General features: G+C 39.5%; 1 protein-coding gene across 5 annotated transcripts in view; it reads left to right on the top strand.

The window, feature by feature from the left end:
• rad51 (RAD51 recombinase) overlaps positions 1 to 26,577 on the top strand; it is a 192,844-nt gene that overhangs the window by 151,406 nt on the left and 14,861 nt on the right. The window contains exon 10 of one of the 5 annotated variants that reach the window (XM_077509831.1): positions 17 to 250. The exons of the other annotated variants lie outside the window; for them this stretch is intronic. Coding sequence (XP_077365957.1) covers positions 17 to 62 — 46 coding nt within the window. The 3' untranslated portion in view covers positions 63 to 250. Of the gene's footprint in view, positions 1 to 16; positions 251 to 26,577 lie in introns of those variants that run through there. 5 annotated transcript variants of the gene reach the window in all.

Below are 26,577 nucleotides of genomic sequence, written 5' to 3'. Positions count from 1 at the left end.
TTGCCACTGACTGAAGGACAGCGATGTATCTACTGCCTCCACTGTCTCCGGAGTACCTATGACGGCCATTCAGTGGTCAACTGTTACCCACATACTTCGCCCCCGCGTCTTCCCACCCTAAAATTATGCGGGCTCGTGGTGGAGGCGCCTGCTGTGATGGAAAAGCAATGGAGGCGGTTGGTTGCGTGTGGTGTGGTGTGGTAGCGTGCTGTATGGTGCTAATGGAAAAGTGGCCGCGAATTTAAAAAAAAATAAATAAAATGAAACCATCTCTTGCTGATTATTTTCTAAAACAAAATGAGAATGAGGAGGAGAATGATGGTGGTAAAGGAAGGCCAGCGGAAGGTGCCAAATCAAACGATACAGATGAAAAGGGCAGGGGAACATCGGCCAAGGAGCAGGTAAAGGAAAAAAAAAATAAAAAATACCGACTTTTACTGAGCTAAACAAAATAATGTTCACATGAGTTAAGTTACACAAAATTATTGACTTGGTTTGATAGCCACTGCTGTTGCAGGCAGACTTCGTATTCCAATCAAATATTTTGCAAATATATCGACTTGCGTATGCTGTACCGCCACAAAAAATGGTGCCACCAAATCCAGTGCTGTGCAACCAACTAAAAATCGCACCAGTGCTACTACTATTACTACTACGACCCTTAGAGGCTTAAATATGAATAAGAAAATGTTTACCTTCATCCCTGATCCGTTTTCATGCCAGGAATCCACATGATTTTACCCCCCTCCCCCCCCAAATAACTTTTTGACACTGATTGTTTACTTTAAAGCTTCTATTACGTTCTATTACGCTGTTTTCTGCCTTTATATATATATATATATATATATATATATATATATATATATATATATATATATATATATATTAGGGGTGTTAAAAAAATCGATTCGGCAATATATCGCGATACTACATCGCGCAATTCTCGAATCGATTCAATAGGCGGCTGAATCGATTTTTTTTTTTTTTTTTTTTTTTTTTTAAAGAGCTCAGAATTGTTCATTCGGTAGTCTTACCGATTCAACGTCTTATCATCATTGCCTTTTTTTTTTTTTTTTTTTTTTTTGTGTGTGAATCGATTTTTAAACTTCCATTTTTAATGGAAAAATATTCAACAAAACGTCTGACTTCGGGTTAGGATTCACACCTTGAGCATGGAAGAATGTTATATGAACGGAACATTAAGCCTTAATATTTTATTTTAATGCTGTTCAAACATGAAACAGATTACAACCTCTATAAGACTGAAATTTCAGATAAATAAATAATACATTTTCATATAAATCTTACACTCTACAAGCTTACTGATTAGTATTTTCTAAATTTGAATGAAAAAAAATCGCAACAATCGACGTATAAATTCGTATCGGATTAATCGGTATCGAATCGAATTGTGACCTGTGAATCGTGACACGAATCGAATCGTCAGGTACTAGGCAATTCACACCTCTAATTATATATATATATATATATATATATATATATATATATATATATATATATGTATATATGTATATATATATATATATATGTATATATGTATATATATAGTTAGTTACTAACGCAATGTTAGTAACTCCCTTACTGCTTTCTGAAAGTAATTAGTTATTCAGCTAAGTAATTGTTTTTTGTTGTTGTTTATTTTGTTTGTTTTTTAAATAATGTTCTATCTCTAGTGTAAAGAATGTTTGTAATAATGAAGAATAAAAATAATATATTTTAGAACATCTATCTATTGGAACTCCAAAGATTGCAACTTGCCACATGCATAGAAGTAAAAATGTCTATTAAACATCCATCCATCCATCCATTTTCTTGACCGCTTATTCCTCACAAGGGTCGCGGGGGCTGCTGGCGCCTATCTCAGCTGGCTCTGGGCAGTAGGCGGGGGACACCCTGGACTGGTTGCCAACCAATCGCAGGGCACACAGAGACGAACAACCATCCACACTCACACGCACACCTAGGGACAATTCGGAGCGCCCAATTAACCTGCCATGCATGTCTTTGGAATGTGGGAGGAGACCGGAGTCTCCACCCAGGAAGGTCCGAGCCTGGACTCGAACCGGAGACCTCAGAACTGGGAAGCGGACGTGCTAACCACTCGACTACCGTGCCGCCCAAAATAAATACATATTGAACATAAATAACATTCACACACTTTACTGTAATGCAAAACTATGAAACCCAAAAACTGTAAACTTAAATGTAAAAAGAAGAAGGGAAATCGGATAACCACTAAACTACACTCGTTGTCTAAGAAGTTAGCAAAACTCTTTCGGCGTGGAGGGGTATCCCCTCCTCCTCTGTGTGTTGGGATTTTAGCCAGAAGAGCTCTAAATGACTCGGACTCCACATTGGACAGAGGGAGCATGTTTTCAACAACAAACATTGTGGTTTAAATGGTGAGTTCAGCCTTAATCACCAGCTGTTGCTGCTGAACAGCAATTTAAATCAGCGAGGAGTAGTGTCTGTACGTCCAGTTATAAAACGCTACTTTTGCATTCCCCAGGCTCTCTGTCGCCATCCGAGCTCTCTTGTGCTTTGATAGAAGTGCGTGCGGCATACATTAAGGGGCCCCCACCCACACAACTTGTTAGCCAATCATAGTACACAAGCAGCGTCACCCCTTCAGTTCCCCTCCCCCACCCCCACTGATATGGAGTTGTCAACTGGGTGAAAGCTTGACACCGCGGCGCTTCCTGAAACCAAATTTTTGTAATGCGGCACTTTACATTATCAGTAACGCTAACGGCGTTGTAACGATAGGAACAGTAATTAATTGGATTGCTCCGTTAGTGAAAAAGCAACGCAGTTTCTAACCTCGTTATATTTAAACGCCGTTATTCCCAACACTGCTCGCAAGATGCAATTTGTACATTTGTAAAATAAAATTGTAAATTTATAGGCATAACTGATTGTTCTCGATTTGTTCATTTATACTTTGGATGAAAAGAAAAAGGAATGTGTTTATTTTGTATAATTGTATTTATTTATATCATATCTCATGGTATCCTTTTTAGTCATTCGATGGAAATGTTCTTATTACTGACACGACACAAGAAGGAATCGGTAAGTGGTCTGCAGGACTTTAAAAAAAAAAAAAAAAATTATTTAACCTTTATTTAACCAGGATAGTCCCGTTGAGATTAAAAGCCTCTTTTTCAAGGGAGTCCTGGCCAAGAGGCAGCAAAACAGTTTACATTAGAGTTACAAATAAAAATTTCACTTACAGAAATTTTTTATAAAACAGTTAAAAATCAACGAGGCCGTTCAAGTGCTCTTAATCTGGATCTAAAATAGTTCAATGAATAGGGTTCCTGCGGGGTCTGCAGGGTTCCCGCGGGGTCTAAAAAAAAAAAGTCTTGAAAAAAAAAAAAAGTCTAAAATTCATAAAGTTAAATTTTAGGCCTAAAATGTCTTAAAAAAACAGCCATATTTTCATCCTAGGTCTAAAATTTAATTTACCCAAGTCTAAAATTCTTACATTCCCTCCTTACATTCCGAGAAGTGTCTGCTCTGTAAAAAGAAAGAACAAAAAATGTGCGTGTTGCATTGTTTCTATTATTTGCGTACTCAAATGTGAAGGAGACATTTGAGGGGGTGCGTTTGCATTGAAATTCAATATAGTTCGGGCGGGCGGGAGCGAAGGTACATGAGGCAGTGCAAATGAGATGTTTGGTGAGATAGGAATCACACCACCGGCGTCCAGCTTGACCTACTGTGAGATGAAAGGGAAACAGCCAGCCATTTACTCTCCAAGACCACGAAAAGTATCCAGGGTTATACTGGACAACCACAGCAAACAGTGTATTGGTTTGGGAAATTCACCGCGTTATCCAGCCTCCAATACACAAGCGCCACGCCCTCTTGGGATCCTTGGCCACCGTCTTGGGCAGGGGTCTCCAACGTCTCAACTCGGCGACTCTGGGGCAGAGGCTCCCACTTCTGCCACCCACGTCGACCAGCTTCTCCCACAAGCGTCGGGTCAAAGGGCAGCAATGGCCTCCACAGCTCTCAGCACGTCCAGGGCCTCGGCAGCAATCACCAACAATCCCTCCTACTGACTGTCCTTTTAAAAGGAATGAGAGGGGTGCCTCCCTCAATTGCAATTGGCCACTCCGGCCTGCTTGCAATACTTGATTGGTTCAGTCATTAGTCCAGGTGTCTCTTTTAAGTGCAGCTGTTCCAATAGTTCAATTAGCTATGCATGCAAGGCAACTGAATAAAAATGCACACAAATCATCCAAACAACAATAAAACATTTTTAACCCATAAGCACAGAAAAATCACACAACAAATGAACAACTGACACAGAGAAAACATAACAACCCCCCACAATTTACCATTGGCAGTCTCTGTCAATGCCTACTGTCCAAAGCGGGTCGGGGGCTGACCTAAATTCGGACGGCCTGATCGTCTTGGTATATCCTCCACCCTAACTGACGAAGCCGGTGGCCTAAGGCCCGATGGAAAATATAAACATGGAACTAGGACACTGTCCTCAGTTTCCCTGACTGGACCTTCATCTGGGGCCAGTACAATCTTTAAGGGCATTCCTATGCAGGGTTTTCACATTACCTCCTCTTTCTGGCCTAACCATGTAGGTCAGTCCTGCATCTCCCACCCTTTCTACTACCATGTAAGGCTCTGGGTCCCACCAACTGTGTAATTTTCCATGACCTGCTCTCTTCTATTTCACACCCACACTCTCTCTCCCGGTAGAAGTAAGGGAGCATTTACCTTTTGATCATATTGTGCCTTCCCTCGATTCGCAGCATTAGCCATTGTCTTATATGCAAGGTCATATGCAAAACTTGGCCTTTCGTGGTGGTCATTGACCCAAGTTGCTATGTTTTGGCGAGGCTGAGTGGGAGCTACTCCCAAACTGTCTACAGGGAGCCTAAGATGGTGACCAAATATAAGATATGTAGGGGCAAACCCTGTTGAACTATGATTAGTATTGTTGTAAGCCTGCAAAAGCTCAGGAATATACTCTGCTTATCCGCCTCAAGTGTACAACGTGTACAACAAGTGCAACATGTTTAACAGCGTCTGGTTGAACCGCTCAACTCTACCATTACCAGCCGGGTGATAGGGAGTAGTTCTACTCTTGGAAATATTTTACACTACACACAACTCCTTCATTAAATCTGATTCAAAATTTGGACCTTGATCAGCATGAAAGTGTACCAGACAGCCAAAAGTCTGAATTATGCATGTCCATATTTCTTTAACAGTTGTTTTTGCAGATCGGTCTCGAGTGGGTACTGCCCAAGCATACCTAGTAAAAATATCAGTCATAACTAGAGCTGCGAGCAGCTATAAAGGGCCCTCGCAGCCCGGGCCACGTTGGAGTCCTTGCACGTTGGGGTACTTGCACGTTAGGGTACTGGCACGTTGGGGTACTGGCATATTGGAAGCAAAATTTCTTTGAAAATGGCATAATAAACGTTTACATGTAGAATATTTTTTTTGCCAGTGTGTGTCAAGCTCAACGGGTTTTGGTGATTGTTAAGACCTGCAAAAATCAGCGTCCTTTTTTATTTTTAGGCAATGAGTTGCCCTGATTGGTATTTTTTGTAAAAGTGTATATATACATCATCGCTCGTTGTACTCATTGCACAATGTTACTTTTATTGTCCAAAGGGGCAATCAAAAATGAATAAAACAAAATGGAAACGTACATACGTTTGGATCGGTGTGAAGCCAGTGAACAATTTGAGTGGTGGAAACTAAAAGAATATTCAGAAATGACTTAGTCATCACACTTAGAATGAGTTTAAATTTTTTTGTACAAAATACCGTATGTGTTTTTTTTTTTTTATATAAGCCTCAAGGGCTAGGTGGCGCTGTATTTATAACTGAATGTTGTCATCGAGATACCTTCAGGCCTTGATTATAAGCATACATGTCAAGTGTGGGATTTTTTTTGGAGCATGTACCGTGGAGTTATTAAGCATATCCTTCATTCACGATATTGCTTTTAATGTCCACAGAGGCTATCAAAAATAAATAAAAAAATATATATGTTTGGATAAGTCTGATGCCAGTGAACATTTTGAGTGGTGGAAACTAAAAGAATATTCATAAATGACTTAGTTATCACACTTAGAATGAGTTTACATTTTTTGTACAAAATACCGTATGTGGGGTATTTTTTTTTTTATGCCTCAAGGGCTAGGTGGCGCTGCATATATAACTGAATGTTGTCATAGAGATAGCTTCAGGCCTTGACGATAAACATACATGTCAAGTTTGGGATTTTTTGGAGCATGTACCGGGGAGTTATTAAGCATATCCTTTTTCAGTGTGAAACACAAATTTTGATGCCCCGCCTTCATCATATAGTATTTCGAAAGGTCAAGATTTTTCCCCCTGTCGTTGGCTCAGGTCTTGACATGGTCCAGGTCAAGTCTTAACTCAGTCAGATGAAACGTGTAGGAGAAGTGGGCAAAAGTCTGCGCCCTGTGAATGTGCAAAAATTGTCAAAAATGGGACATTCAAAAATTCGTAGCTCACTTCCTGTTCATTTTAGCATATGGGTCCAAGAGACTTTTTTGTAGGTCTTGGGCTCCCTCATACACCTAAAAATATTCGTCGTTCTTGCTTAAACGTACAACCGGGGCTGCTTCGTTAAAAACTTCTAGGGGGCGCTATTGAGTCATTTTTGTAAAAATAGCACAATCAACAATAAAATATTGCTCATTTTACCAGGCCAGATGTGTGTGCCAAGTTTCATGAGTTTCTGTGCATGTTTAGACCCTCAAAACTGGCGTTGTTTTCTTGGCGAACAGCGCTTAGCCACACCCACAGCAATTCGCGAAAACTCACAAACTTCGTGTTGTGACATCATGAAGGCCGAAACCCTCATCTGAGCAAATATGAGGTAGGTCCAGTTAACGTGTTTGGAGAAAAACGTAGAAGAAAATTCGTAATAAAAAAAATTGCCACTAGGTGGCGCTATCAGTTAGATGAAATATAAGTCAGTAGATGTCTTTAGGGCTGGACTCTCATCAAATGTGTGAAATTTTGAGAAGATAGGATCATCTCGGTCAAGTTAATGCAGCTTTTATTTTCACGAAAAATCTTCAGACTTTGCGTCACCGTAGCGGCCACGCCCTTTGGCGAAAAGTTACAATATTCGGTGTGGGGCATGATCAACATCTTAAGGCTTTTCTGACCAATTTTCAAATGGATCCCTTCAACAAGCTCAGCACAGTAGCTAAAAACGTAAAGTATGACATTTATTGTAACCACTAGGTGGCGCTATATGTATAACTGAATTTTATCATATAGATGTTTTCAGGCCGTGACTATTACGTTGCCTGAGAAGTTTGAGATTTTTTGGAGCTTGAACATGGGAGTTATTAAGCATTTGCTCTTTCTGGACAAATGAAATTTTAAAGGCAATATTTGATGCCCCGCCCCCGTCATATAGTATTTCAAAAAGGCAAGATGTTTTGCCCAGTTTTTCTCTCAGGTCTTGAGATGATAAATGCCAAGTTTGAAGTCAATTGGATGAAAAATGTTTGCAAAGGGGGAAAAAGCATGACCACAGTGAATGTGCCAAAATAGGCCAAAATTGGACATAAAAATATTCATAGCTCACTTCCGGTACATTTTAGCTACATGGTCCCAATAGACTTTTTTGTGCGTCTCGGGGTGCTACACGTGCCTGCCAATTTTTGTTGCTCTAGCTCAAACGTGCCGGGCTTGGTTTTTATTTTTCTACGCTAGGGGGCGCTATCGAGTCGCATTGTTATGACGACTTAATAATATCAAATTTTTCGCCGGGCCTGAGGAGTGTGCAAAGTTCGGTGAGTTTTCGTGAATGTTTAGGTACCCAAAATCGCGATCGTTTGCGGAGAATAAAGAAGAAGAAGAAGAAGAAGAAGAAGAAGAACTAGAGCTGCGAGCAGCTATAAAGGGCCCTCGCAGCCCGGGCCACATTGGGGTCCTTGCACGTTGGGGTACTTGCACGTTGGGGTACTGGCACGTTGGGGTACTGGCATATTGGAAGCAAAATTTCTTTGAAAATGGCATAATAAACATTTACATGTAGAATATTTTTTTGCCAGTGTGTGTGTCAAGCTCAACGGGTTTTGGTGATTGTTAAGACCTGCAAAAATCAGCGTCCTTTTTTATTTTTAGGCAATGAGTTGCCCTGATTGGTATTTTTTTGTAAAAGTGTATATACACATCATCGCTCGTTGTACTCATTGCACAATGTTACTTTTATTGTCCAAAGGGGCAATCAAAAATGAATAAAACAAAATGGAAACGTACATACGTTTGGATCGGTGTGAAGCCAGTGAACAATTTGAGTGGTGGAAACTAAAAGAATATTCATAAATGACTTAGTTATCACACTTAGAATGATTGTACATCTTTTGTACAAAATACCGTATGTGGGGTATTTTTAGGGCCCGAGCAGCGACCGCTGCGAGGTCCCTATTGTTTTTGTAAAAATTATTATTATTAGGGCCCGAGCAGCTACCGCTGCGAGGTCCCTATTGTTTTTCGATCGGATTATTATTATTATTATTCTTCTTCTTCTTCTTCTTCTTCTCCGTAAACGATCGCATTTTTGAGGACCTAAACATTCACGAAAACTCACCAAACTTTGCACACTCCTCAGGTCCGGCGAAAAATTTGATATTATGAAGTCGTTATAACAACGCGACTCTATAGCGCCCCCTAGCGTAGAAAAATAAAAACCAAGCCCGGCACGTTTGAGCGAGAGCAACGAAAATTGGCAGGCACGTGTAGCACCCCGAGACGCACAAAAAAGTCTATCGGGACCATGTAGCTAAAATGTACAGGAAATGAGCTATGAATTTTTTTATGTCCAATTTTGGCCTATTTTGGCACATTCACTGTGGTCATACTTTTTCCCCCTATGCAAACATTTTTCATCCAATTGACTTTAAACTTGGCATTTATCATCTCAAGACTTAAGAGAAAAACTAGGCAAAAAATCTTGCGTTTTCGAAATACTATATGACGGGGGCGGGGCATCAAATATTGCCTTTAAAATTTCATTTGTCCAGAAAGAGCAAATGCTGAATAACTCCCATGTACAAGCTCCAAAAAATCTCAAACTTCTCAGGCAACGTAATAGTCACGGCCTGAAAACACCTATATGAAAAAATTCAGTTATACATATAGCGCCACCTAGTGGTTACAATAAATGTCATACTTTACGTTTTTAGCTACTGTGCTGAGCTCGTTGAAGGGATCCAGTTGAAAATTGGTCAGACAAGCCTTAAGATGTTGATGATGCCCCACACCGAATATTGTAACTTTTCGCCAAAGGGCGTGGCCGCTACGGTGACGCAAAGTCTGAAGATTTTTCGTGACAATAAAAGCTGCATGAACTTGACCGAGATGATCCTATCTTCTCAAAATTTCACACATTTGATGAGAGTCCAGCCCTAAAGACATCTACGAACTTATATTTCATCTAACTGATAGCGCCACCTAGTGGCAATTTTTTTTCTTACGAATTTTCTTGTACATTTTTCTCCAAACACGTTAACTGGACCAACCTCATATTTGCTCAGATGGGGGTTTCGGCCTTCATGATGTCACAACACGAAATTTGTGAGTTTTCGCGAATCGCTGTGGGCGTGGCTAAGCACTGTTCGCCAAGAAAACAACGCTAGTTTTGATGGTCTAAACATGCGCAGAAACTCATGAAACTTGGCACACACATCTGGCCTGGCAAAATGAGCAATATTTTATCATGTATTGTCCTATTTTTACAAAAATGACTCAATAGCGCCCCCTAGAAATTTTTAACGAAGCAGCCCCGATTGTACTTTTAAGCAAGATCTACGAAAATTTTTAGGTGTATGGGGGAGTCCAAGACCTACAAAAAAGTCTCTTGGACCCATGTGCTAAAATGAACAGGAAGTGAGCTATGAATTTTTGAATGTCCCATTTTTGACGATTTTTGCACATTTTCAGGGGGCATACTTTTGCCCACTTCTCCTACACATTTCATCCGACTGACTTTAGACTTGAACTGGACCATGTCAAGACCTGAGCCAACTACAGGCAGAAAAATCTTGACTTTTGGAAATACTATATGATGAGGGCGGGGCATCAAATTTTGTGTTTCGCACTGAAAAAGGATATGCTTGATAACTCCCCGGTACATGCTCCAAAAAATCCCAAACTTGACATGTATGTTTATAGTCAAAGCCTGAAGGTATCTCTATGACAAAATTCAGTTATATATGCAGCGCCACCTAGCCCTTCAGGTGTGAAAAAAAAATACCCCACATACGGTATTTTGTACAAAAAATGTAAACTCATTCTAAGTGTGATAACTAAGTCATTTATGAATATTCTTTTAGTTTCCACCACTCAAAATGTTCACTGGCATCAGACTTATCCAAACATATATATATTTTTATTGATTTTTGATAGCCTCTGTGGACATTAAAAGCAATATCGTGAATGAAAGATATGCATAATAACTCCACGGTACATGCTCCAAAAAAAATCCCACACTTGACATGTATGCTTATAATCAAGGCCTGAAGCTATCTCTATGACAACATTCAGTTATAAATACAGCGCCGCCTAGCCCTTGAGGCATAATATATAAAAAAAAACAAAAAACATACGGTATTTTGTACAAAAAATGTAAACTCATTCTAAGTGTGATAACTAAGCCATTTATGAATATTCTTTTAGTTTCCACCACTCAAATTGTTCACTGGCTTCACACCGATCCAAACGTATGTACGTTTCCATTTTGTTTTATTCATTTTTGATTGCACCTATGGACAATAAAAGCAACATTGTGCAATGAGTACAACGAGCGATGATGATATACACTTTTACAAAAAATACCAATCAGGGCAACTCGTTGCCTAAAAATAAAAAAGGACGCTGATTTTTGCAGGTCTTAACAATCACCAAAACCCGTTGACCTTGACACACACACAGGCAAAAACAATATTCTACATGTACAGGTTTATTATGCCATTTTCAAAGAAATTTCGCTTCCAATATGCCAGTACCCCAATGTGCCAGTACCCCAACGTGCAAGTACCCCAACGTGCAAGGACCCCAACGTGGCCCGGGCTGCGAGGGCCCTTTATAGCTGCTCGCAGCTCTAGTTATTATTATTATTCTTCTTCTTCTTCTTCTTCTTCTTCTTCTTTATTCTCCGCAAACAATCGCGATTTTGGGTACCTAAATATTCACGAAAACTCACCGAACTTTGCACACTCCTCAGGTCCGGCGAAAAATTTGATATTATGAAGTCGTTATAACAACGTGACTCTATAGCGCCCCCTAGCATAGAAAAATAAAAACCAAGCCCGGCACGTTTGAGCTAGAGCAACGTAAATTGGCAGGCACGTGTAGCACCCCGAGACGCACAAAAAAGTCTATTGGGACCATGTAGCTAAAATGTACAGGAAGTGAGCTATGAATTTTTTAATGTCCAATTTTGGCCTATTTTGGCACATTCACTGTGGTCATGCTTTTTCCCCCTATGCAAACATTTTTCATCCCATTGACTTCAAACTTGGTATTTATCATCTCAAGACCTAAGAGAACAGCTGGGCAAAAAGTCTTGCCTTTTCGAAATACTATATGACGGGGGCGGGGCATCAAATATTGCCTTTAAAATTTCATTTGTCCAGAAAGAGCAAATGCTGAATAACTCCCATGTACAAGCTCCAAAAAATCTCAAACTTCTCAGGCAACGTAATAGTCACGGCCTGAAAACATCTATATGACAAAATTCAGTTATACATATAGCTCCACCTAGTGGTTACAATAAATGTCATACTTTACGTTTTTAGCTACTGTGCTGAGCTCGTTGAAGGGATCCAGTTGAAAATTGGTCAGAAAAGCCTTAAGATGTTGATGATGCCCCACACCGAATATTGTAACTTTTCGCCAAAGGGCGTGGCCGCTACGGTGACGCAAAATCTGAAGATTTTTCGTGACAATAAAAGCTGCATTAACTTGACCGAGATGATCCTATCTTCTCAAAATTTCACACATTTGATGAGAGTCCAGCTCTAAAGACATCTACTAACTTACATTTCATCTAACTGATAGCGCCACCTAGTGGCCATTTTTTTTCTTACGAATTTTCTTCTACGTTTTTCTCCAAACACGTTAACTGGACCTCCCTCATATTTGCTCAGATGAGGGTTTCGGCCTTCATGATGTCACAACACGAAGTTTGTGAGTTTTCGCGAATTGCTGTGGGCGTGGCTAAGCGCTGTTCGCCAAGAAAAAACGCCAGTTTTGAGGGTCTAAACATGCACAGAAACTCCTGAAACTTGGCACACACATCTGGCCTGGTAAAATTAGCAATATTTTATTGTTGATTGTGCTATTTTTACAAAAATGACTCAATAGCGCCCCCTCAAAATTTTTAACGAAGCAGCCCCGGTTGTACGTTTAAGCAAGAACGACGAATATTTTCAGGTGTATGAGGGAGCCCAAGACCTACAAAAAAGTCTCTTGTACCCATGTGCTAAAATGAACAGGAAGTGAGCTACGAATTTTTGAATGTCCCATTTTTGACGATTTTTGCACATTCACAGGGGGCAGACTTTTGCCCACCTCTCCTACACGTTTCATCCGACTGAGTTAAGACTTGGCCTGGACCATGTCAAGACCTGAGCCAACGACAGGGGGAAAAATTTTGACTTTTCGAAATACTATATGATGAGGGCGGGGCATCAAAATTTGTGTTTCGCAATGAAAAAGGATATGCTTGATAACTCCCCGGTACATGCTCCAAAAAATCCCAAACTTGACATGTATGTTTATCGTCAAGGCCTGAAGCTATCTCTATGACAACATTCAGTTATATATGCAGCGCCATCTAGCCCTTGAGGCATGAAAAAAAAATACCCCACATACGGTATTTTGTACAAAAAATGTAAACTCATTCTAAGTGTGATAACGAAGTCATTTATGAATATTCTTTTAGTTTCCACCACTCAAAATGTTCACTGGCATCAGACTTATCCAAACATATATATTTTATTTTTTATTTTTGATAGCCTCTATGGACATTAAAACCAATATCGTGAATGAAGGCTATGCTTAATAACTCCACGGTACATGCTCCAAAAAAAATCCCACACTTGACATGTATGCTTATAATCAAGGCCTGAAGGTATCTCTATGACAACATTCAGTTATAAATACAGCGCCACCTAGCCGTTGAGGCTTATATAAAAAAAATAAAAAAAATACCCCACATACGGTATTTTGTACAAAAAATGTACACTCATTCTAAGTGTGATAACTAAGTCATTTATGAATATTCTTTTAGTTTCCACCACTCAAATTGTTCACTGGCTTCACACCGATCCAAACGTATGTACGTTTCCATTTTGTTTTATTCATTTTTGATTTCCCCTTTGGACAATAAAAGTAAACATTGTGCAATGAGTACAATGAGCGATAATGTGTATATACACTTTTACAAAAAAATACCAATCAGGGCAACTCATTGCCTAAAAATAAATAAGGACGCTGATTTTTGCAGGTCTTAACAATCACCAAAATCCGTTGAGCTTGACAGACACTGGCAAAAAAAATATTCTACATGTAAACGTTTATTATGCCATTTTCAAAGAAATTTTGCTTCCAATATGCCAGTACCCCAACGTGCCAGTACCCCAACGTGCAAGTACCCCAACGTGCAAGGACCCCAACGTGGCCCGGGCTGCGAGGGCCCTTTATAGCTGCTCGCAGCTCTAGTTTATTTTTTGTTATATAAGCCTCAAGGGCTAGGTGGCGCTGTATTTATAACTGAATGTTGTCATAGAGATACCTTCAGGCCTTGATTATAAGCATACATGTCAAGTGTGGGATTTTTTTTGGAGCATGTACCGTGGAGTTATTAAGCATATCCTTCATTCACGATATTGCTTTTAATGTCCATAGAGGCTATCAAAAATAAATAAAAATATATATATGTTTGGATAAGTCTGATGCCAGTGAACGTTTTGAGTGGTGGAAACTAAAAGAATATTCATAAATGACTTAGTTATCACACTTAGAATGAGTTTACATTTTTTGTACAAAATACCGTATGTGGGGTATTTTTTTTTTTATGCCTCAAGGGCTAGGTGGCGCTGCATATATAACTGAATGTTGTCATAGAGATAGCTTCAGGCCTTGACGATAAACATACATGTCAAGTTTGGGATTTTTTGGAGCATGTACCGGGGAGTTATTAAGCATATCCTTTTTCAGTGCGAAACACAAATTTTGATGCCCCGCCTTCATCATATAGTATTTCGAAAGGTCAAGATTTTTCCCCCTGTCGTTGGCTCAGGTCTTGACATGGTCCAGGTCAAGTCTTAACTCAGTCAGATGAAACGTGTAGGAGAAGTGGGCAAAAGTCTGCGCCCTGTGAATGTGCAAAAATTGTCAAAAATGGGACATTCAAAAATTCGTAGCTCACTTCCTGTTCATTTTAGCATATGGGTCCAAGAGACTTTTTTGTAGGTCTTGGGCTCCCTCATACACCTAAAAATATTCGTCGTTCTTGCTTAAACGTACAACCGGGGCTGCTTCGTTAAAAACTTCTAGGGGGCGCTATTGAGTCATTTTTGTAAAAATAGCACAATCAACAATAAAATATTGCTCATTTTACCAGGCCAGATGTGTGTGCCAAGTTTCATGAGTTTCTGTGCATGTTTAGACCCTCAAAACTGGCGTTGTTTTCTTGGCGAACAGCGCTTAGCCACACCCACAGCAATTCGCGAAAACTCACAAACTTCGTGTTGTGACATCATGAAGGCCGAAACCCTCATCTGAGCAAATATGAGGTAGGTCCAGTTAACGTGTTTGGAGAAAAACGTAGAAGAAAATTCGTAAGAAAAAAAATTGCCACTAGGTGGCGCTATCAGTTAGATGAAATATAAGTCAGTAGATGTCTTTAGGGCTGGACTCTCATCAAATGTGTGACATTTTGAGAAGATAGGATCATCTCGGTCAAGTTAATGCAGCTTTTATTTTCACGAAAAATCTTCAGACTTTGCGTCACCGTAGCGGCCACGCCCTTTGGCGAAAAGTTACAATATTCGGTGTGGGGCATGATCAACATCTTAAGGCTTTTCTGACCAATTTTCAAATGGATCCCTTCAACAAGCTCAGCACAGTAGCTAAAAACGTAAAGTATGACATTTATTGTAACCACTAGGTGGCGCTATATGTATAACTGAATTTTATCATATAGATGTTTTCAGGCCGTGACTATTACGTTGCCTGAGAAGTTTGAGATTTTTTGGAGCTTGAACATGGGAGTTATTAAGCATTTGCTCTTTCTGGACAAATGAAATTTTAAAGGCAATATTTGATGCCCCGCCCCCGTCATATAGTATTTCAAAAAGGCAAGATGTTTTGCCCAGTTGTTCTCTCAGGTCTTGAGATGATAAATGCCAAGTTTGAAGTCAATTGGATGAAAAATGTTTGCAAAGGGGGAAAAAGCATGACCACAGTGAATGTGCCAAAATAGGCCAAAATTGGACATAAAAAAATTCATAGCTCACTTTCTGTACATTTTAGCTACATGGTCCCAATAGACTTTTTTTGTGCGTCTCGGGGTGCTACACGTGCCTGCCAATTTTTGTTGCTCTAGCTCAAACGTGCCGGGCTTGGTTTTTATTTTTCTACGCTAGGGGGCGCTATCGAGTCGCATTGTTATGACGACTTAATAATATCAAATTTTTCGCCGGGCCTGAGTAATGTGCAAAGTTCGGTGAGTTTCTGTGAATGTTTAGGTACCCAAAATCGTGATCGTTTGCGGAGAATAAAGAAGAAGAATAACTAGAGCTGCGAGCAGCTATAAAGGGCCCTCGCAGCCCCGGCCACGTTGGGGTACTTGCACGTTGGGGAACTTGCACATTGGGGTACTGGCACATTGGAAGCAGAATTTCTTTGAAAATGGCATGATAAACATGTGGACTTTTTTTTTTTTTTTTGCCAGGTGTGATGAGTGTGTCAAGCTCAATGGGTTTTGGTGATTGTTAAGATCTGCAAAAATCAGCGTCTTTTTTTTATTTTTAGGCAATGAGTTGCTCTGATTGGTATTTTTCGTAAAAGTATATATACACACATCATCGCAGGTACTCATTGCACAATGTTGCTTTTATTGTCCATAGAGGCGATAAAAAAATAAATAAAACTAAATAAAAAATACGTATGTTTGGATCGGTCTGATACCAGTGAACATATTGAGTGGTGGAAAGTAAAAGAATATTCATAAATGACTTAGTTATCACACTTAAAATGAGTTTACAATTTTTAGAAAAATACCGTAAGTGAGGCATTTTTTTTTTATGCCTCAAGGACTAGGTGGCGCTGTATTTATAACTGAATTTTGTCATAGAGATACCTTCAGGCCTTGACTCTAAATATACATTTCAAATATGGGATTTTTTGGAGCATGTACCTGGGAGTTATTAAGCATAGCCTTCATTCACGATATTGCTTTTAATGTCCATAGAGGCTATCAAAAATACATAAAACTAAATAACAAAAATATTTATGTTTGGTTAGGTCTGATGCCAGTGAATATTTTGAGTGGTGGAAGGTAAAAGAATATTCCTAAATGACTTAGTTATCACACTTAGAATGAGTTTACATTTTTTGTACAAAATACCGTAAGTGGGGTATTTTTTTTTCATGCCTCAAGGGCTAGGTGGCGCTGCATATATAACTGAATGTTGTCATAGAGATACCTTCAGGCCTTGACGATAAACATACATGTCAAGTTTGGGATTTTTTGGAGCATGTATCGGGGAGTTATTAAGCATATCCTTTTTCAGTGCGAAACACAAATTTTGATGCCCCGCCCTCATCATATAGTATTTCCAAAAGTCAAGATTTTTCCGTCTGTTGTTGGCTCAGGTCTTGGCATGGTCCAGGTCAAGTCATAAGTCAGTCGGATAAAACGTGTAGGAGAAGTGGGCAAAAGTATGCCCTCTGAAAATGTGCAAAAATCGTAAAAAATGGGGCATTCAAAAATTCGTAGCTCACTTCCTGTTCATTTTAGCATATGGGTCCAAGAGACTTTTTTGTAGGTCTTTGGCTCCCTCATACACGTAAAAATTTTCGTAGATCTTGCTTAAACGTACAATCGGGGCTGCTTCGTTAAAAATTTCTAGGGGGCGCTATTGAGTCATTTTTGTAAAAATAGCACAATCAACAATAAAATATTGTTCATTTTACCAGGCCAGATGTGTGTGCCAAGTTTCATGAGTTTCTGCGCATGTTTAGACCCTCAAAACTGGCGTTGTTTTCTTGGCGAACAGTGCTTAGCCACGCCCACAGCGATTCGCGAAAACACACAAACTTCGTGTTGTGACATCATGAAGGCCGAAACCCTCATCTGAGCAAATATGAGGTTGGTCCAGTTAACGTGTTTGGAGAAAAAATGTACAAGAAAATTCGTAAGAAAAAAAATTGCCACTAGGTGGCGCTATCAGTAAGATGAAATATAAGTTCGTAGATGTCTTTAGGGCTGGACTCTCATCAAATGTGTGAAATTTTGAGAAGATAGGATCATCTCGGTCAAGTTCATGCAGCTTTTATTGTCACGAAAAATCTTCAGACTTTGCGGCACCGTAGCGGCCACGCCCTTTGGCGAAAAGTTACAATATTCGGTGGTGGGCATGATCAACATCTTAAGGCTTTTCTGACCAACTTTCAACTGGATCCCTTCAACGAGCTCAGCGCAGTAGCTAAAAACGTAAAGTATGACATTTATTGTCACCACTAGGTGGCGCTTTATGTATAACTGAATTTTATCATATAGATGTTTTCAGGCCGTGACTATTACGTTGCCTGAGAAGTTTGAGATTTTTTGGAGCTTGAACATGGGAGTTATTAAGCCTTTGCTCTTTCTGGACAAATGAAATTTTAAAGGCAATATTTGATGCCCCGCCCCCGTCATATAGTATTTCAAAAAGGCAAGATGTTTTGCCCAGTTGTTCTCTCAGGTCTTGAGATGATAAATGCCAAGTTTGAAGTCAATTGGATGAAAAATGTTTGCAAAGGGGGAAAAAGCATGACCACAGTGAATGTGCCAAAATAGGCCAAAATTGGACATAAAAAAATTCATAGCTCACTTTCTGTACATTTTAGCTACATGGTCCCAATAGACTTTTTTGTGCGTCTCGGGGTGCTACACGTGCCTGCCAATTTTTGTTGCTCTAGCTCAAACGTGCCGGGCTTGGTTTTTATTTTTCTACGCTAGGGGGCGCTATCGAGTCGCATTGTTATGACGACTTAATAATATCAAATTTTTCGCCGGGCCTGAGTAATGTGCAAAGTTCGGTGAGTTTTCGTGAATGTTTAGGTACCCAAAATCGCGATCGTTTGCGGAGAATAAAGAAGAAGAATAACTAGAGCTGCGAGCAGCTATAAAGGGCCCTCGCAGCCCGGGCCACGTTGGGGTACTTGCACGTTGGGGAACTTGCACATTGGGGTACTGGCACATTGGAAGCAGAATTTCTTTGAAAATGGCATGATAAACATGTGGACTTTTTTTTTTTTTTTTTGCCAGGTGTGATGAGTGTGTCAAGCTCAATGGGTTTTGGTGATTAAGATCTGCAAAAATCAGCGTCTTTTTTTTATTTTTAGGCAATGAGTTGCTCTGATTGGTATTTTTCGTAAAAGTATATATACACACATCATCGCAGGTACTCATTGCACAATGTTGCTTTTATTGTCCATAGAGGCGATAAAAAAAATAAATAAAACTAAATAAAAAATACGTATGTTTGGATCGGTCTGATACCAGTGAACATATTGAGTGGTGGAAAGTAAAAGAATATTCATAAATGACTTAGTTATCACACTTAAAATGAGTTTACAATTTTTAGAAAAATACCGTAAGTGAGGCATTTTTTTTTATGCCTCAAGGACTAGGTGGCGCTGTATTTATAACTGAATTTTGTCATAGAGATACCTTCAGGCCTTGACTCTAAATATACATTTCAAATATGGGATTTTTTGGAGCATGTACCTGGGAGTTATTAAGCATAGCCTTCATTCACGATATTGCTTTTAATGTCCATAGAGGCTATCAAAAATACATAAAACTAAATAACAAAAATATGTATGTTTGGTTAGGTCTGATGCCAGTGAATATTTTGAGTGGTGGAAGGTAAAAGAATATTCCTAAATGACTTAGTTATCACACTTAGAATGAGTTTACATTTTTTGTACAAAATACCGTAAGTGGGGTATTTTTTTTTCATGCCTCAAGGGCTAGGTGGCGCTGCATATATAACTGAATGTTGTCATAGAGATACCTTCAGGCCTTGACGATAAACATACATGTCAAGTTTGGGATTTTTTGGAGCATGTATCGGGGAGTTATTAAGCATATCCTTTTTCAGTGCGAAACACAAATTTTGATGCCCCGCCCTCATCATATAGTATTTCCAAAAGTCAAGATTTTTCCGTCTGTTGTTGGCTCAGGTCTTGGCATGGTCCAGGTCAAGTCATAAGTCAGTCGGATAAAACGTGTAGGAGAAGTGGGCAAAAGTATGCCCTCTGAAAATGTGCAAAAATCGTAAAAAATGGGGCATTCAAAAATTCGTAGCTCACTTCCTGTTCATTTTAGCATATGGGTCCAAGAGACTTTTTTGTAGGTCTTTGGCTCCCTCATACACGTAAAAATTTTCGTAGATCTTGCTTAAACGTACAATCGGGGCTGCTTCGTTAAAAATTTCTAGGGGGCGCTATTGAGTCATTTTTGTAAAAATAGCACAATCAACAATAAAATATTGTTCATTTTACCAGGCCAGATGTGTGTGCCAAGTTTCATGAGTTTCTGCGCATGTTTAGACCCTCAAAACTGGCGTTGTTTTCTTGGCGAACAGTGCTTAGCCACGCCCACAGCGATTCGCGAAAACACACAAACTTCGTGTTGTGACATCATGAAGGCCGAAACCCTCATCTGAGCAAATATGAGGTTGGTCCAGTTAACGTGTTTGGAGAAAAAATGTAAAAGAAAATTCGTAAGAAAAAAAATTGCCACTAGGTGGCGCTATCAGTAAGATGAAATATAAGTTCGTAGATGTCTTTAGGGCTGGACTCTCATCAAATGTGTGAAATTTTGAGAAGATAGGATCATCTCGGTCAAGTTCATGCAGCTTTTATTGTCACGAAAAATCTTCAGACTTTGCGGCACCGTAGCGGCCACGCCCTTTGGCGAAAAGTTACAATATTCGGTGGTGTGCATGATCAACATCTTAAGGCTTTTCTGACCAACTTTCAACTGGATCCCTTCAACGAGCTCAGCGCAGTAGCTAAAAACGTAAAGTATGACATTTATTGTCACCACTAGGTGGCGCTTTATGTATAACTGAATTTTTTCATATAGATGTTTTCAGGCCGTGACTATTACGTTGCCTGAGAAGTTTGAGATTTTTTGGAGCTTGAACATGGGAGTTATTAAGCATTTGCTCTTTCTGGACAAATGAAATTTTAAAGACAATATTTGATGCCCCGCCCCCATCATATAGTATTTCGAAAAGGCAAGACTTTTTGCCCAGTTGTTCTCTCAGGTCTTGAGATGATAAAGGCCAAGTTTGATGTGAATTGGATGAAAAATGTTTGCAGAGGGGGAAAAAGCATGACCACAGTGAATGTGCCAAAATAGGCCAAAATTGGACATAAAAAAATTCATAGCTCATTTCCTGTACATTTTAGCTACATGGTCCCAATAGACTTTTTTGTGCGTCTCGGGGTGCTACACGTGCCTGCCAATTTTCGTTGCTCTAGCTCAAACGTGCCAGGCTTGGTTTTTATTTTTCTACGCTAGGGGGCGCTATAGAGTCGCGTTGTTATGACGACTTCATAATATCAAATTTTTCGCCGGACCTGAGGAGTGTGCAAAGTTCGGTGAGTTTTCGTGAATATTTAGGTACCCAAAATCGCGATTGTTTGCGGAGAATAAAGAAGAAGAAGAAGAATAATAATAACTAGAGCTGCGAGCAGCTATAAAGGGCCCTCGCAGCCCGGGCCACGTTGGAGTCCTTGCACGTTGGGGTACTTGCACGTTAGGGTACTGGCACGTTGGGGTACTGGCATATTGGAAGCAAAATTTCTTTGAAAATGGCACAATAAACGTTTACATGTAGAATATTTTTTTTGCCAGTGTGTGTCAAGCTCAACAGGTTTTGGTGATTGTTAAGACCTGCAAAAATCAGCGTCCTTTTTTATTTTTAGGCAATGAGTTGCCCTGATTGGTATTTTTTGTAAAAGTGTATATACACATCATCGCTTGTTGTACTCATTGCACAATGTTACTTTTATTGTCCAAAGGGGCAATCAAAAATGAATAAAACAAAATGGAAACGTACATACGTTTGGATCGGTGTGAAGCCAGTGAACAATTTGAGTGGTGGAAACTAAAAGAATATTCATAAATGACTTAGTTATCACACTTAGAATGAGTTTACATTTTTTGTACAAAATACCGTATGTGGGTTTGTTTTTTTTTATGCCTCAAGGGCTAGGTGGCGCTGTATTTATAACTGAATGTTGTCATAGAGATACCTTCAGGCCTTGATTATAAGCATACATGTCAAGTGTGGGATTTTTTTTGGAGCATGTACCGTGGAGTTATTAAGCATATCCTTCATTCACGATATTGCTTTTAATGTCCACAGAGGCTATCAAAAATAAATAAAAATATATATATGTTTGGATAAGTCTGATGCCAGTGAACATTTTGAGTGGTGGAAACTAAAAGAATATTCATAAATGACTTAGTTATCACACTTAGAATGAGTTTACATTTTTTGTACAAAATACCGTATGTGGGGTATTTTTTTTTTTATGCCTCAAGGGCTAGGTGGCGCTGCATATATAACTGAATGTTGTCATAGAGATAACTTCAGGCCTTGACGATAAACATACATGTCAAGTTTGGGATTTTTTGGAGCATGTACTGGGAAGTTATCAAGCATATCCTTTTTCATTGCGAAACACAAATTTTGATGCCCCGCCCTCATCATATAGTATTTCGAAAAGTCAAAATTTTTCCCCCTGTCGTTGGCTCAGGTCTTGACATGGTCCAGGTCAAGTCTTAACTCAGTCGGATGAAACGTGGAGAAGAAGTGGGCAAAAGTATGCCCCCTATAAATGTGCAAAAATCATCAAAAATGGGACATTCAAAAATTCGTAGCTCACTTCCTGTTCATTTTAGCATATGGGTCCAAGAGACTTTTATGTAGGTCTTGGGCTCCCTCATACACCTAAAAATATTCGTCGTTCTTGCTTAAACGTACAACCGGGGCTGCTTCGTTAAAAATTTCTAGGGGGCGCTATTGATTCTTTTTTTTTTAAAATAGCACAATCAACAATAAAATATTGCTCATTGTACCAGGCCAGATGTGTGTGCCAAGTTTCATGAGTTTCTGTGCATGTTTAGACCCTCAAAACTGGCGTTGTTTTCTTGGCGAACAGCGCTTAGCCACGCCCACAGCAATTCGCGAAAACTCACAAACTTCGTGTTGTGACACCGTGAAGGCCGAAACCCTCATCTGAGCAAATATGAGGTAGGTCCAGTTAACGTGTTTGGAGAAAAACGTAGAAGAAAATTCGTAAGAAAAAAAATTGCCACTAGGTGGCGCTATCAGTAAGATGAAATATAAGTTCATAGATGTCTTTAGGGCTGGACTCTCATCAAATGTGTGAAATTTTGAGAAGATAGGATCATCTCGGTCAAGCTAATGCAGCTTTTATTGTCACGAAAAATCTTTAGAATTTGCGGCACCGTAGCGGCCACGCCCTTTGGTGAAAAGTTACAATATTCGGTGTGGGGCATGATCAACATCTTAAGGCTTTTCTGACCAATTTTCAACTGGATCCCTTCAACGAGCTCAGCGCAGTAGCTAAAAACGTAAAGTATGACATTTATTGTTACCACTAGGTGGCGCTATATGTATAACTGAATTTTATCATATAGATGTTTTCAGGCCGTGACTATTACGTTGCCTGAGAAGTTTGAGATTTTTTGGAGCTTGAACATGGGAGTTATTAAGCATTTGCTCTTTCTGGACAAATGAAATTTTAAAGGCAATATTTGATGCCCCGCCCCCGTCATATAGTATTTCAAAAAGGCAAGATGTTTTGCCCAGTTTTTCTCTCAGGTCTTGAGATGATAAATGCCAAGTTTGAAGTCAATTGGATGAAAAATGTTTGCAAAGGGGGAAAAAGCATGACCACAGTGAATGTGCCAAAATAGGCCAAAATTGGACATAAAAAAATTCATAGCTCACTTCCTGTACATTTTAGCTACATGGTCCCAATAGACTTTTTTGTGCATCTCGGGGTGCTACACGTGCCTGCCAATTTTTGTTGCTCTAGCTCAAACGTGCCGGGCTTGGTTTTTATTTTTCTACGCTAGGGGGCGCTATCGAGTCGCATTGTTATGACGACTTAATAATATCAAATTTTTCGCCGGGCCTGAGGAGTGTGCAAAGTTCGGTGAGTTTTCGTGAATGTTTAGGTACCCAAAATCGCGATCGTTTGCGGAGAATAAAGAATAATAATAACTAGAGCTGCGAGCAGCTATAAAGGGCCCTCGCAGCCCGGGCCACGTTGGGGTCCTTGCACGTTGGGGTACTGGCATATTGGAAGCAAAATTTCTTTGAAAATGGCATAATAAACGTTTACATGTAGAATATTTTTTTGCCAGTGTGTGTCAAGCTCAACGGGTTTTGGTGGCTGTTAAGACCTGCAAAAATCAGCGTCCTTTTTTATTTTTAGGCAATGAGTTGCCCTGATTGGTATTTTTTGTAAAAGTGTATATACACATCATCGCTCGTTGTACTCATTGCACAATGTTACTTTTATTGTCCAAAGGGGCAATCAAAAATGAATAAAACAAAATGGAAACGTACATACGTTTGGATCGGTGTGAAGCCAGTGAACAATTTGAGTGGTGGAAACTAAAAGAATATTCATAAATGACTTAGTTATCACACTTAGAATGAGTGTACATTTTTTGTACAAAATACCGTATGTGGGGTATTTTTCTTTTTTTTAATATATGCCTCAAGGGCTAGGTGGCGCTGTATTTATAACTGAATGTTGTCATAGAGATACCTTCAGGTCTGGATTATAAGCATACATGTCAAGTGTGGGATTTTTTTTGGAGCATGTACCGTGGAGTTATTAAGCATATCCTTCATTCACGATATTGCTTTTAATGTCCATAGAGGCTATCAAAAATAAATAAAAATATATATATGTTTGGATAAGTCTGATGCCAGTGAACATTTTGAGTGGTGGAAACTAAAAGAATATTCATAAATGACTTAGTTATCACACTTAGAATGAGTGTACATTTTTTGTACAAAATACCGTATGTGGGGTATTTTTTTTTCATGCCTCAAGGGCTAGGTGGCGCTACATATATAACTGAATGTTGTCATAGAGATAACTTCAGGCCTTGACGATAAACATACATGTCAAGTTTGGGATTTTTTGGAGCATGTACCGGGGAGTTATCAAGCATATCCTTTTTCATTGCGAAACACAAATTTTGATGCCCCGCCCTCATCATATAGTATTTCGAAAAGTCAAAATTTTTCCCCCTGTCGTTGGCTCAGGTCTTGACATGGTCCAGGCCAAGTCTTAACTCAGTCGGATGAAACGTGTAGGAGAAGTGGGCAAAAGTCTGCCCCCTGTGAATGTGCAAAAATCGAAAAAAATGGGACATTCAAAAATTCGTAGCTCACTTCCTGTTCATTTTAGCATATGGGTACAGGAGACTTTTTTGTAGGTCTTGGGCTCCCTCATACACCTAAGAATTTTCGTAGATCTTGCTTAAACGTACAACCGGGGCTGCTTCATTAAAAATTCCTAGGGGGCGCTATTGAGTTATTTTTGTAAAAATAGCACAATCAACAATAAAATATTGTTCATTTTACCAGGCCAGATGTGTGTGCCAAGTTTCATGAGTTTCTGCGCATGTTTAGACCCTCAAAACTGGCGTTGTTTTCTTGGCGAACAGCGCTTAGCCACGCCCACAGCAATTCGCGAAAACTCACAAACTTCGTGTTGTGACATCATGAAGGCCGAAACCCTCATCTGAGCAAATATGAGGTAGGTCCAGTTAACGTGTTTGGAGAAAAACGTAGAAGAAAATTCGTAAGAAAAAAATATGCCACTAGGTGGCGCTATCAGTTAGATGAAATATAAGTTTGTAGATGTCTTTAGGGCTGGACTCTCATCAAATGTGTGGAATTTTGAGAAGATAGGATCATCTCGGTCAAGTTAATGCAGCTTTTCTTGTCACGAAAAATCTTCAGACTTTGCGTCACCGTAGCGGCAACACCCTTTGGCGAAAAGTTACAATATTCGGTGTGGGGCATCATCAACATCTTAAGGCTTTTCTGACCAATTTTCAACTGGATCCCTTCAACGAGCTCAGCACAGTAGCTAAAAACGTAAAGTATGACATTTATTGTAACCACTAGGTGGCGCTATATGTATAACTGAATTTTGTCATATAGATGTTTTCAGGCCGTGACTATTACGTTGCCTGAGAAGTTTGAGATTTTTTGGAGCTTGTACATGGGAGTTATTCAGCATTTGCTCTTTCTGGACAAATGAAATTTTAAAGGCAATATTTGCTGCCCCGCCCCCGTCATATAGTATTTCGAAAAGGCAAGATTTTTTGCCCAGTTGTTCTCTTAGGTCTTGAGATAATAAATGCCAAGTTTGAAGTCAATTGGATGAAAAATGTTTGCAAAGGGGGAAAAAGCATGACCACAGTGAATGTGCCAAAATAGGCCAAAATTGGACATTAAAAAATTCATAGCTCACTTCCTGTACATTTTAGCTACATGGTCCCAATAGACTTTTTTGTGCATCTCGGGGTGCTACACGTGCCTGCCAATTTTCGTTGCTCTAGCTCAAACGTGCCGGGCTTGGTTTTTATTTTACTATGCTAGGGGGCGCTATAGAGTCGCGTTGTTATGACGACTTCATAATATCAAATTTTTCGCCGGGCCTGAGGAGTGTGCAAAGTTTGGTGAGTTTTCGTGAATGTTTAGGTACCCAAAATCGCGATCGTTTGCGGAGAATAAAGAAGAAGAAGAAGAAGAAGAAGAAGAAGAATAATAATAATAATAATAATAATTTTTACAAAAACAATAGGGACCTCGCAGCGGTCGCTGCTCGGGCCCTAATAATAATAATAATAATAATTTTTACAAAAACAATAGGGACCTCGCAGCGGTCGCTGCTCGGGCCCTAATAATAATAATAATAATAACTAGAGCTGCGAGCAGCTATAAAGGGCCCTCGCAACCCGGGCCACGTTGGGGTATTTGCACGTCGGGGTACTGGCATGTTGGGGTACTGTCAAATAGGAAACCATCTAAATTTTAAACGTTTTTGCCATGCTTTGTGTTTGTAAAGTTTCATGGAAAGGCCAAAAATGATGCACAATTAACAAAATAAAATCAAAATGGATTGGCACATTGGCTATATAGAATACTTTTTGAATATATTAGGCATGCCTGC

This window comes from Festucalex cinctus, chromosome 21, assembly GCF_051991245.1.
Source record: "Festucalex cinctus isolate MCC-2025b chromosome 21, RoL_Fcin_1.0, whole genome shotgun sequence".
NCBI lineage: Eukaryota > Metazoa > Chordata > Actinopteri > Syngnathiformes > Syngnathidae > Festucalex > Festucalex cinctus.
The sequence above is the reverse complement of the archived record's forward strand: the minus strand, read 5'-3'. Positions and strand labels throughout refer to the sequence as shown.